We start from the raw sequence: 13845 nt of genomic DNA on the forward strand, positions 1-13845 counted from the left end.
TGACCAACATCAAAACGCTGGGTAGTGCAATACCTGGAGACTAACGGTAACCGAGTGAAATCGGATAAACGGCTTAACTTTCGTCCTAATGACTTCACCTTTTCCTGCCTAGCTAGTTGCTGTGCGCATTATCTATAAGATACAGATACAGAACACAATATTGAGACGGTTTTGTCTCGATATCACTGCGTTTTTCCATGTGGAGATCTCTGGCGTCTCCGCTGCTGAAGAAGTGTTGGGCTAATCCGCTGGCTTTGTTTGGATGGGGGATATTACGGAGATATGGATTTCAAAAGGGGCACTCACCTTCGCGTTCCGCCATAAGTTCGCGTAGACGTGCACGGATCTTGCGACGCTCCTCGTAGGTGGACGCCTGTTCCAGCTGCAAGCGTTCGAGGATGGATGATGATTGGTTGAACGGGTTGAATTTGATGGCACGACTGATTCTAGGATCTACGTTGGGTAATACTCACCAATTGCTTGAGGATTTGCTCGTCCCAAATCTCCTCGATGTCACAAGTTGTGCGTGTAACTGGTGCTGAGGAGCTGCTGACCTTGTTGGTGGTACTATTGCCGGATTTGCTGTAGGTGTTGGTTATCCGTGTGGTCTTTACCTAAAAAAGCGAGAACAGAAGATTTGGCGGAGATCAGAAAGCGTTCAATTCTTTTCTCTTTCTTTTTTTGTTTATCAACCGGAAAATTTCATTTAATTTTTGTGTGTGGGTGAGAAACAAACGCCAGCTGTTTGGGGCCTGGCTAAATAAAGCACGATGAGCACATTCGCCGGCCACAGAATCCACGCCAGCCAGCGCAATTATTCACTTGCCAAGAGTTGCCAACAAAATTTGGTGGCACCTCGTTCGATCGATGGCCGTGATAAGGCAGAAACCAAAAATCAATTTGTCAGTACGATTTGTCCTTAGCCGTGATTTCGAATGCATTTGTTTGCTGCATTACCCCCGTTCAGCTTCCGCCAGCAGTTGATCAATGTCGTTGCATACCTGTCGTATGCGTAATATGCCCAAGTAAAATATATAAAGTGCGCATACGGCACGTTGACCAAAGGTAAAATCATCAACAAAGGGGAATGTCGCATCGAAACATTGCATTGTTTTTACTTTATTGTTTGCAAAAAGATGCCAGATAAGAAATAATTTATTTACCCAGTTCCGCATGTAAATGAATGTTCATTATATATGTCAAAGTTGTATGTAATAACCTTAATAATTCATATTTTTTAACTTAAAAATGAATACATATTAATATTAAAATTCCAACCACAAAGATTTTTGTCAATTAACCAATTTTAAATGTTTTTCCAGGAATATATATTTAAGTCGTTCCCCTCAAGAGTTCATTGATATTGAACGACATCAAAATAAAAATGTTATCAGCGAATTTATGGCGAAAATTCATTTAAATTGCCCCAAAAGAAAAATCTGCCAATAAAATTTCTCTTTGTGCCGATGGACAGCACATCAGATAAATCAGCTAAAAGCGTTTATGGACCTCTGAATTGATGCCAAATATTGATGCATACGTATAGTAAATGTCTTTATAGATATATAGAGTGCAATTAAGTATACGCGTTGGCCTGCAAGTTTTAACGATGAAGCATAGATGAAAAACAACGCAAATGCCGAAAAGCGAATGGTCTGTGTTTGCTCTTTTTCTCTGCTTCTGGCCAAATATAAAAAGGTAGTTGATATAAACAACAATTTGACCAAATTTGGTCAGCGGCATGGGAAATTTTCTTTTTGAAAAACGGACTTTCGGCATGCTCGAAAACGCCCCCGCTCTTCCTCTTGCAACACGCGTTTCTATTTTTAATTATAAATTATTTAAGCACACACACATCCAACGAACGGGTCGACCATATTTCAGGAAAAGTTCCTCATATTTTCCTCTCTCTCTCTCTCTCTCTCTCTCTCTCCCTCTCTCCCCCTCTCTCGCTGTTCTTTTGGGCCAACCTTTATATAATATTTTTGTTGTCTTATAAACAAAGTGTACCGAAACAACAACAACAATAATCAAACCAAAATTAATTGCCAAACATTTTTACAATTCCCGCCGGCCCCTTTAGCTTTTGTTATTGTTGTCAAAATGTGGGCCACGAAATACAACAATTTTCAACTTATTTGACTTAGTTTAATTTGAATTTTATTCTTTCGTTTTATTTTTAATAATTTCTTTTGTTTTTGTTGTTTATTTTTGGTTATTTTTGCTTTGGGGGACTGAAAAGGCTTGCCAACTATTTGGCGCAATTCCGCCAAAGCGTAACAAATAGAGGGGCAGCAATCCAAGCATGGAAATCAAAATGGAAATTGCAAAAAGAAAACAATTAAAATGATTCGGTGGGCGGGGGAAATGGGGAGTGCAGCTGACCAGAGCGATCATTGCCAGTTAGCCGTTGTTGCTGCTGCACTTGGCCATTGACTGTTGGCAATTGCTGCTGGTCAACACTTCTTTTTTTCGGCTTTGACACTGCCTGAAATACTGGTGAAATGGTGGAAGGGGTAGAGACAGCCTTTTGATTGATGGTCACCAATTTGTAGAGGAACCTGGCACTGCCGAGAAGTGGGACAAGTAAATATTAAAACTTATTTTAAAACTACTACCCTCGCATATATATTTTTTTGTAAGGCAAAAAAATCCTAAAGAATAAATTTATCTTTTGAAATGAAATTTCGCTTTAGACTACAATTTTTAGAACGTTTTAAAAAAGTATTTAAAAAGGGTAGACATTTATTTTTTTTAATAAATCTTAAGTAAGCAAGACAAAATGCACTTTTGAAAGACAAATAGCAGAAAGTTAGATGCATCGAAGAGTATAATTTTTAAAGGGAATTACTAGAACGTATTTTTGAAGGAATATAGGGAAATCCTACAAAGAAATTCCAAAATGTTATCTCTTTCTGTTACTTGTTTGTAATTTAAAATAGTTAATTGTTAAGCACTATTAGAAGCAATAACAATATACAATTTGATATAATCAATTGTTAAATAAAATTTATTCAGGGTATTTAAAAGATAATTATAAAAGTTTTAGGAAGCTTAAAATTGTGTGGTTACTTTTTCATTCGCTAGAATATAAACCTAGCTGTCAAAAGCAATTTTTCTTTCAGTGTATTTTAGTACTTGACAACAATTGGACCAGTATTGACCTCCTCCCATAACAAAAAAAAACACAACCAATCATGCACGAAAAAAAAATGTACCGGATTTTCCATGCGAAAGAATGATGATTTTCATTTTGCGTTTCCAAATTGACTTTCTTTCGTTTTCGATTTTTTTCTTTTGTTGTCCGTCGTGTTGTTATTTGTATTTTTAGCTCGCGCAAAATGAGAAATTATTTGACATGCAAAATGCGAGGCAAAGACAAAGGCGATACAGCCAACACGCACACACAGCGATTATGAAACGGCAAAAAGCAGGAAGAGCAGCCAACAAAAAATGATTGGAACGATGGGAGTCGCAGTTAATGCTGTTTGACAAAGCACGATATGCGGGATATACACCTCATACATATATTCTGCAGCATGCATCTTGAACCACCAAATATATGTATATATATATAAATATATTATGGGGATTTCTATTGCGAGAAAAAACATCGTTACTCGACATTTGTGTTGGATTAGCTTCACTACTTCAGCTGTTTGGTTTCTGTCAGGGCTTAAGTTATTATCCCCTGTGTTACCAAAACCTCCAAAGATTTTAAAACAATATTTTCTGTTTCCCAAAGTCAGCAATAAAATATTTGGTTTGTGTGCTCTTATGTAAACATCGACTTATTATGATTCAAAGTTGCTCATCGTTTTTATTAGTTTCATTAAAAGGGTGTAAAAAAGCCCATAGCTTATAAATGTAATTTATTTAATATAATCAATGATCAAACTATGATATTTTTATGCAAATAAGCTATATTTTTAACAAAAAAAAAACAACACCTTTAATTATAATGGGTTTATTTAAAAGATAAAAAACTAAAGCAAAATTATCGCAGTTGCTTTTGATTTTATTAAAATTAATGGTTAAAGGTATTAAATAAGTCCATGTATATTAGTTGCAATTTCATATTTTCCTATGGTCATATTTTCAAGTTTTCTGTATTGAACTTCGCAACTCAGTGTGATACGGGCATAATGGAAACCGGCTTCCCAACTCTGAGCACTTGCAGCAGCTCCAGCAGGCGATGCTTAATCACCGAACGCAAAGCTGGTGAGCTGAAAGGGGGACTTTGGGGGACTCAGGAGGCAGAGGCGGCGTTTGAGGATTTGCCGCTCTGCATGTTACGCTCAACTAAGTACAGGGGCAGCAACACAGCACACCTGAAAATGGCAAACAGAAACGGCATTTCTCTACGTTCCAGTTCGATCGGTTGGAATCGGGGATCCGTGGAGTTTGCATTGTAAAGTGGACGTTCTGGAGTGAATGCTACTATATCGGAAAGCTCACTTTAGTGGCGAAAATATAACAAATGATCAGTTTATAATAATATGTTAAGACTTGCAAAAATAAAACAACTATAAAGTATTTTAAAAAGAAAATGTAGTTGCCAAGATAGGTTATAATTTGTTTCTGACCTATAACAGTTTTTTAAATGTTTGTTTATTTTATAACTTTTTATTAAGCCCATACATTTAGGTATTGGACTATCAAATCTGCAATATATTCCACTTGCAGATCTATATCTATCAAATCTACTATATATTTTTGTGAAAAACCAAAAAAACTTTACGCCCAACATGTTTATTTTGGTACCTAAACATTCGAAATTTGCAATTCAAAAAATTCTTTGAAGTTAAATATAATTCTATAAAAATAGGACATTTCCTACGTCTGCACTTTATAAAAAGATGCAAGAAAAATTTGCATTTTAAACGCAGGAATCTTCCCAATCAGCTGGAACCATGGTGTTGGGATTCATTTTTGGAAGGAACGATTCCCGATCTTCTCGAAGAGGAGATGATATCCACGACGAAGTTCCGTCCAAACGGACTTGTGTGTATATATCGCATATATCTGGGAGAATTCGAAGCATCGGCTGTGGGGAATACGTGTATATCAGTGGGAATCGGTATTTGGTTCACTCAAGTGGAGGAAACGGGAACGTCAGATGCCTGAGTCCGCTGCACATGCACCATCCCAAAATGCCCACCGCCCGCTGCCCCCCTTCCCGCTTCCCGCTTCCCCCTTCAACCATATTGTGTTGCCCAAAAATGCTCCAACATAGTCCGTATAGTCCGTAAAAATAGTGCCCGTCGTTGGAGCTATTTTCGTCGAAATTTTCCGTACGTTTGACGCTCTCATTCATGCATCCTCCTGCTCTCTGCTCTGTTTTTAAATGTATTTATTTATTTATTTGCTCTATAACTAGGGGAGATGAGCGTGTCTGTATCTCGGCAGACTTCTAAGTATATATACATGTATAAATAGCTATATGTATCGGTGGATATAGATCTTTCAAAAAAAAAAATATATATGTACATATATATGTTTTAGAGCTGTGGCGGTGTCGTCGCCTTTCAGGTGCATTTTGAGGTGTCGTGACAGGAATGCTTCGTTTTGCCAGCAAATTATGCGCACTAAAAATAATTGACAAAAGTATTTGCCCTCTCACCTCCCTCATCTAACTTTTGTAACATCTTGCCCCACAAGTGACATGAAACTTACGCTTTTCTCTGCGTTTCTATTGCCTCTTGTTTTGATGTTGCTCGTGATTCTCGGGATGTTGCTGTTAGACCAAATATGGACACTCGCGTTCGTTCACCATATAACGATAATATAATAACAGAACTGCACAGTAAAAAAAATTACAAAACTTGTCTTTTATATGCGCTTCTATTGCTTATTATTACTCCTTTTTCTTTTCTTTTTATTATTTTTGTTAACACAAGTGGTTCGCTTGGCACTCTTTTATTATTATTTTTGCTTAGCTCTTTTGCCCGTGGTTCTTCGCACAAGTGAAGTGATCGATGCCGCCTCTGAGTTTCTACTGACAATTTCGATCTCGATGCCGAGATGCGCTGCTTCTGCCTCTGCCAGCGTCGCTGCCTCTGCTGCAGCCTCTGCTAATATCCGTTGTACAGCAGCGGTAGAAATATCAGCATTTTCTAATATATATACTTATTTTAATAATGACAATACACAATTTCAACGAATCTTGTTTTTAAAAATGTTATTTTTGTTCAATAAAAACTTTTTTATTTTGTCCGGTTTGTTGGTTTATTAACTGTGCTGTGTTTTTAAATATAAAATTATCAATAAAGAAAATGATTATACAAATGTTAGGCTTTAATTTTTTTGTAAAGGTTATTTTATATTATTTGCAGGTAACTTAATATTTTTAAATGCACTCTTTTGATTTTGCCTTACAAAAAAAGTTAATTCTTATTTGCAGAGCTATTTTTTCTGCCCCAACTGTATTTCTAGCTTTCTGACCAGCCGAGCGTATTGCGCATCTATCGCATCTCTTCGCACATCGCATCACGCACACGGCACACTATGCCCCAAAGTGGCTGTTTTACAAGTGCGAGTGGGACGAGTGAAAGGTGGGGAGAGAGCAACGGTTGTTGCACACCAGACTCACAAAAGAAAAGAGAGCGGAAGGGGGGTGACTGGGGAGCCAGAGCACGCGCTCAGTTAACGGTTAATCGAGCACGTGCACGTGCTTGCGCGCATCATTGAGGTTAGGTTATGCTTGCATGGCACTTGCAACAACAAAGAGTGCTTAAAACGTGCAACAAGTGCTGGGAAAACTGTAATAAAATACGGCTTTTTGTGCATTGAAACCTTATATGGAAGATAACTTTGCAAAATCATTTTTCTCGGCAATGGGTAAGACAGGGTACCAACAATACAATTACGCCATTTACATGGTTTAAATATTTGCGTGTCAAATTTAGCATGGCCAAAAATATTGGAACAAAAATAAATAAAATGCTTTTCTAATGCCAATATAAGACTCAACTATTAAAACACAATTGAAATAAGTGAAAATTAAACTATTTGCCTTTTTTTACTTACCCCTTGACTGTTTAGACGTTGTCCCGTGGCAGTAGGCGGTAACATGCTCTCCACACCCTGCATAATGACACTGGCGCCCAGGAATTTGTTGAGCAGAGCACGGGCCTCGCGATCCTCGCTAGTATCTCCGGCCTCCTCCACTAAAAAGACAGAATATTTCAGTAAGAATTTTTTAAAAACTCAAATGGGTAATCTCTAATTCTCACCATTATCCGCATTTCGCATTCGCTCGAGGACATCGTCCACGCTGGTCACCTGACGCTGATCGGCACTGCTGTTAAGAAACGATCGTGTATTGCTCGATCGAGTGGTGCTACTGATGTGGCTCTGATTCTGACGCATCTGTGGTGCCTCGATTACACTGCACACTTCATTAGACTCGCTATCCTCCTCGGTCTCGTCCCCATGCCTCACCAGCGATTGGGCAGTCGAGGATTGGGTCGAATGGGTGGATGAGGAGGACTCTTTGCGGATGAACTTCTCGCTGAGCTCCTTCACCGAACCCCTACGCACATATCTGGCATCCTCCGGTAGCGATTGCTGGGACTCTACCTTCTTGAACTCCCGCACCACACGGGCATCCAATTCCGGAGGTGAGCTGTCATCCTCATCCTGAAGTTGCTGCTTAATTGCAGCCAGCTCGTCCGCATTGCTGGAGTAAATCAGTTCCTTGCGCTCGTGACGAGGCGGGGACTTGTTATCCGAGTAGAACTGTTCCTCGATCACATATCCTGTGACTTCTGGGTATAAAACAAGAATGGGTATTAAAAAAATTATATAATACATAAGGATTATCTCCCCACTCACCTTGCTTGGTCTCACAGGGTTCCTCTATCGGTGGCGTCGCTTTCTTCTTGAGCGCCCGAATTCCAAATAGGGGTAATCCGTTCTCATCCGTGGGTCCCACACCATAGCTGGAGGTGATCGAGTCCTCCTCGCCCTGCTTGTTACGAGAGTTGGTGGTGCTACTGGAGCTAGTGGTGGTGCTGGAGCTGGTCAATGTACGAGTGATTTTGCCACTGCTCGAAGTGGTGCTAGAAGTGGATCCCTTGCGTGGAGTACTTCCATTTGTTTGTTGGGGAACGGTCGCATGACCTTTCAGCACCTTGGAGCGATCTGCCCAAATGGGGCCTTGAGCGGGTTTACTGGGAGCACCTCGGGTAGTGCTACTAGTCGTGACCTTGGTGGTTAAAGTGGTGCTTCTATCTCCGGGCGATTGCTTTCCCGGTGGACTATTGCGCCGTTTCTGGGCGGGACTCGCACTTCTTTCCCTTGGCTTCACTGGCGGCTTACCCTGCGGTGATGTTTTTCCTGGTGCGGTAGTGCTGTCCACCTGCTCCACTCGTCGACGACTCGTGGTAGTGCGCACTTCCTTGAGGCTACTGCCAATGGACTTTGTTTCAGGACTGCCCACAGGACTCTGCTCCCGCTTCTTGGGAAGCGGTGAACTTTTTCCCGGAGTCGTTGTGGTGGTAATTGTGGTGATTGTGGTTGTCGTGCCCGCATTAATCATGTTTTTGCGAATGAGACGCATCTGGGCGCGAATGCGACGACGCATTTCGTAGCTTGCCACTGTTTCTAGGAGTTTCTCGAGTCGCTGAAGATCAAAGATCTCCTCGATCTCAAGCTCCAAATCGGAGTCGTCATCTTTACCTTTCAGGGAGCCCTTCCTAGGCTCATCTCCACCCCTCGACGGTGTCTTCCTTGGCACATCGAACTTTACGGATGTGTTGGGATTGCGTGGCTCTACCGGGGAATCGTCCTCCACGGAAGACTTTCTGGAATAGTGACTCTTGTTAATCTCCAGCGAATCGCGTCGAATGTGCTCCAGTGAGCTCTTCGTGTGATCCATGTACGAGGGACGCCGTCCAGTGGGCTCGGACTCCACTGGAGTTTCCTGGGCTGGCGCTACCTCAAATACATTCCTGCGGCTGCCCACATTTCGTCCAGTGGTGTTCGTCGTGTAAGTGGTGGTGATGCTCTTTTCTGTAAAGGATTCAATGGGTGTGATTTCGGGCTCGTCATTGGTCGGGTTAGTTGGAGTCGGTTTGGGAGTGGTTGACTTGGTGGTGCTCGGGTGGCGGTGCTCAGTGGTGGTGGTAGTGGTGGTCGTGTTCGCATTGGTGGAGGTGCGTCTACTGGGCGATCGGGAGGGAGATCGTGATGGCGATCGTGATGACGTTGGGGATGGGCTTTTTCCTTGTGGCCTTCCGCTGATGTGGGAAGGTGGCGCTGGTCCCACCACCTCAACGTCCACATCAACATCTTGGACGACCCATGACTGCTGACTGATTTGCTCCATTCGTTTGGAAATACTGGTTGTCTTAGGTGGCGGCGATTGGACAGAGGGTATGGCCGATGGAGTCGTTTTTCTAGAACCTGGTTTAGACACATTGGTCACCTGATTTCTGTACGATCTCTTTTCTTCAGTAATCAAGCTGGTGCTAGGACTTGGTCGGCCACGATTTCCATTCACTTTAGTTGGAGTCGGCGTTGTGCTAGGTTTGCGTTCTGAAGTGCGCTGTCCAAAGACCGAGGGCCGATTGAGGATATCTTTCTGACGCTTTAGTTCGATGGCTGTGGTATGTGTCTTGGTCATTGGCAGGGGCTCATCTTCGAATTCTTCTTCGGGAGAGTATTCTGGCTCCTCTTCGGATTGTTCTATATTATCCCTGGGTCGTTCCTTTTGGTGAGATTTTTCAGTTACCGTCTCCGGTTCGTCTTTGAGCTTCGTTTGGGGTTCCTTTTGTGGAGCCTTGGGTTCCCTTTTAGTCACCATTTCAGGTTCATCTTTGAGCTTTGTTAGGGGCTGCCTTTTGGGATCCCATAAGGAATCTTTTCGGGGCAACTTGGGATCTTTTTGAGGTTGCTTTTTAGGCTCCCATTGTGACACTTTTTGTGGTAGCTTTGCTTGATATTTAGGCACCTTGGCGGGTTCTTCCTTGAGCTTCGTTTGGGGTTCTTTTTGGGGCACTCTCTTAGGTCCCTTTTCTGGCTCTTCCTTGGATTCCCTTCGTGTTTCCTTGCTTTCCTTTGTTTGTTGCTTAAATTCCCGTATGGTTTCCTTTTTGGTCACAGTTTGACTGACTTCTTCTTCTGTCTCCAGATGGCTAGTTTGGTCCTCATCCTCCACATCTGTATCCCGATCCAGTTCTGGTTCTGATTCCTCGTCCAACTCTCGCTCTGGTTCGCTCTGACGGGAAATGTGGCGCTCAATGTTGGCAACCAAGCGTGGCGATTTCTGTGGCATGCTAGGTGCCAACTTCTCGGCTGTGTCGATAAACTTGTGCACTTTCTGGGAGACACTCAGGGTGCAATCGTCCCGAAGGAGCTCTTCATCGATTTCCTCCAGACCGGGGCGCTCTATCTCAGGTCGAGGAGAGAGCGAAGAAGGCCTGATAACGTTCTCGGCAGTGCGCAGGAACTTGTCTACCTTCTGGTTTATGCTAAGCAGGCACTCATCGTTTTCAGGAATCTTGGCGTGCGTATCGAACTCCCTGCTAAATGGGGCAGATGCTCGTGGTTGCATTACCTTTTCGGCGGAGTGAGTGAATCGGGAGACCTTCTCGTGCACACTCAACAGACTCTCGTCCGTATCGGGAGTATTTACGGGATAGTCCAGGCTCTTAGGAGCCTCCACTGTGGGATTGTCCAGTATATCTTCCTCTAATCCATTTGAGCTGCGCAGTTCCGAGATCTGACAACCCACAAAGGTTTGAGATTCCTCCTCGAAAATTGGTATATTTGTAACCTGTGGCTTACGACGGGGCTCATCATCGGGCTCCTGCACGACATCTGGGTAACGTGGCTTTCCCGTTTCCACCTCAGCGGGCACGGGTGTGGGTACAATCCTATCCGGAGATGGTTCCCTCGAGCTCTTCGCCTGTTGAATGTCAATGATCACACCCTCAATATCAGTAGCTGTATTGATTCGCTGCTCGCTTAGATTGATCGTCTTTGTGGTGCAGCATTTACTTGGTCGAGTTCTTTCACCAACTGGCTTTAGGCTACTCATCTCAGGATGAGGCTTATTACCGCTCATCTTAATGATATTCTCGCTGGTTGATCGCGTGACCTTCTCGGTTTTATCGCGTCGGGTCACTCGTGGCACGGGAGCCGACTCCTTGCGCTCCGTTACTGGAAGTTTTCTTATCGGACTGGGAGCACTACTAGTATTATTTAGAGGTCGCCTCTCTGTTCTCGGGGATTTGGGAGCCGTATGGTCAATGATGATTTCCGTGTGCACGGAAATATTGCTAGAACGCCGACGTTCGTTACTCACCCTCGAAGGGCTAACATCTGGAGAAGTAGAGTCTCCATCGACGTCGTCTTCAGGGTTTCGTGATTGTGCCGGAGTGGGTGTTCGGGTTTGCTGTGGAGATGTTTTTTGCTTGCGTGGCGAAGAGCGAAGACGATCCTTGATGGAAGGTGAACCATTAGTATCGTTGGGCTTGCGAACCTGCCGAGTTGTTGTAGCTGTCGTAGTTGTTCGTGTCTCTTCCACCAAACTGTCCCGTTTGCACCCCTTCAGCGAATCCTTCCGAGGACTTTTTGCGGCTGGGAGCTTAGATTGTGACTCCTTGGGCGTCAGTGGTTGCTTTGTTTTGGAGGTGCGCGAATTGCGACGTTCGGTTTCGGTTTTCGTAATTGTCACACTGGTTGTCTTATTCTTCGTTTCCGGCTCTGATTCCTTTTCAGGTTCCGATTCGGTTTCGGGTACTTTTTTCGGCAGCTTTTGGGTTGGCTTTGTACCCTTTTTGGTTGTAGTGGGACTTGGAGTTCGCGACCTCTGTCTGATTTTCTCCACAATAGTTTTTCCCTGGCAATCAATGATCTTCTCGGTGACAAAGCTTGACTCCAGCTTGGTTGGAGTTTTCCTCCCAAAGGAGGGTGACACTGAAGGTGATGCAGAAGGAGAAGGTGAATGGGAGTTTTTCGGAGCCCTGCGTTCCGGAGAAGGAGACCAGGTAGGAGTGGGAGATTTCGAAACCTGCTTGCTAATGACAATGGTCTCTTCATTAATATGAATCGTTTCGGCATCCTCTTTGGGATTCCTGGGGATCTCCTTGGGATACCCAACATTTGATGGCTCCTTCGGATATCTAGGACTTTGTTGTTCCTTTGGATACTTGGGATTTTCCAACTCCTTGGGATGTCTGGGGGTTTCTCCGTCCTTCACGTAAGAAGGACCTTGCTCCTTCTTTGGGGTCTTGGGAATCTCTTGCTCCTTCTTGGGAGCTCTGGGAATCTCCTGCTCCTTCTTGGGGGCTTTGGGAATTTCTTGCTCGTTTCGATAGTTAGGACTATCCTCTTCCTTGGGGGCCATTTTAGAGGGAGTCTTCAGAATCCCCACATCCTCTGGCTCGGTAACATCCACGAGAAGCTCCTCCTCCACCTTTATTTTCGGCTGTGTACGCACCACAAATGTCTCAGTCACCCGGCGAGGGTGATCATCGTCATCATCATCGGGACAATCTTCGATTTTTACTTCGATGGTCTCTATGGTGGTGTGAGTAACATTCTCATTTTCCTGATTGTTATCCGGTCGTTTAGTATAACTTCCCTGAGTATCGCCATCTTCCTCCATGCCCAAAATTTGGCGGCATCGATCCTCGAAGGTCTCTCGACGAGTTAAACCTTTCTTGCGATAAGTAGGTGCCTCTTTTTCTTCTGGTTGGGTCTCAGGTTCAGTTCCTTTGGAGATAAATCCACCATCTGGGCTCTCAATAGCCTCCTGCGGTTTTGTTTTCGGTTCAAATTTACCTGGGGCCTGGGGTTTGTTTTCATAGTTTGGCTGATTCTGATTATCTCGTTCGTTCGTTAGGAATTCTTCGTTAAAGTTATTTGTGGTTCGTTTTTGTGTAGTGGTTATGGTACTACGGAAAATCTCCTCCTCTCGTTTCTGTTGGTTGGTGAGTTCCTTTTCCGGACTTTGACGGAATTTCGTAGGAATTTCATGGGGCAACTGCTTCTCAGGACTTTCACGGGGTGAAACACGGGACAGTCCAGGAGCTTTTTCGGGAGTCTGAGCTCGGGGTATTTGTTTATGGGGAGATTCACGCGGCAAAGCACTAGGCTGGTCAACTACAGGAGCCTTCTCGGGACCTTGGGCTTGGGGCAACTGCTTTTCGGGACTTTGACGGGGTGAGACTTGAGGCTGAGTCCATCCAGGAGTCTTTCCCGGACTCTGAGGCAGTTGCTTTTCAAACTGGCCTGTAGTGGCTAACTCACGTGGTTGTTTGAAGGCTGGCTGCTCCTTTTCGGGACTTTGTCTAGGAGTTGCCCTAGGCTGTGGCAGTCCAGGACCCTTCTCGGGACTCTGAGCCCTAGTTGATGGTTTCCCAGGGCTCTGAGCCCTAGGTGATGGCTTCTGCGGACTCTGATCCCTAGCTGATGGCTTCTCAGGCATCGTGGGCAGGCCCGGAGCTCCGCTCATCTGTTCAATGAGAATCAGCTCATCGATCGAAAGCTGATCCACGGGCTGGGATGAGCGTCGACCCTCGAAAGTCGTTTCCCGCTGCACCGTGCGCGGCTCCACACTGGGCGACTTGGAGCTACGCCTCAGCTGAGGCTGATGCTCCGGTTCGTCAATGGGCTTCCTCATTGGGTGGGGCTTCTTGCTGGCTGCAACGGATCAGGGCATAAGACTGGGGGACGCAAGGCGCTACGTGATCTCGACTACTTCTACAACCGGTGTGTGCTAAGGTGTACATAAGTTGTGTCTACTATGGCAAAGCCCTTGTTAATATGTTAGGATTAGTTACAACTACGTTGGCAGCTTCAGCTGCGAGGGTTAGGCGATTTCTACAGGATTAG

At 44.1% G+C, this 13845-nt stretch overlaps 1 protein-coding gene across 15 annotated transcripts in view; it reads right to left on the reverse strand.

Annotated features, from left to right (window-relative positions):
• The window catches only part of LOC108040105 (serine/arginine repetitive matrix protein 2), a 43975-nt gene that overhangs the window by 13145 nt on the left and 16985 nt on the right, over positions 1-13845 (reverse strand). For 9 of the 15 annotated variants that reach the window (XM_044460876.1, XM_017117355.2, XM_017117353.2 and 6 more), the window contains 5 exons: positions 7837-13653; positions 7236-7769; positions 7030-7169; positions 474-614; positions 307-382 (listed from right to left, as the gene is read on the reverse strand). In XM_044460876.1, coding sequence (XP_044316811.1) covers positions 307-382; positions 474-614; positions 7030-7169; positions 7236-7769; positions 7837-13653 — 6708 coding nt within the window. Of the gene's footprint in view, positions 1-33; positions 133-306; positions 383-473; positions 615-7029; positions 7170-7235; positions 7770-7836; positions 13654-13845 lie in introns of all 15 variants that reach the window. The other 6 variants (XM_017117357.2, XM_017117358.2, XM_017117356.2 and 3 more) reach the window with 4 other exon arrangements.

Source organism: Drosophila rhopaloa, unplaced genomic scaffold, assembly GCF_018152115.1.
Source record: "Drosophila rhopaloa isolate 14029-0021.01 unplaced genomic scaffold, ASM1815211v1 contig_3, whole genome shotgun sequence".
Taxonomy (NCBI): Eukaryota; Metazoa; Arthropoda; class Insecta; order Diptera; family Drosophilidae; genus Drosophila; species Drosophila rhopaloa.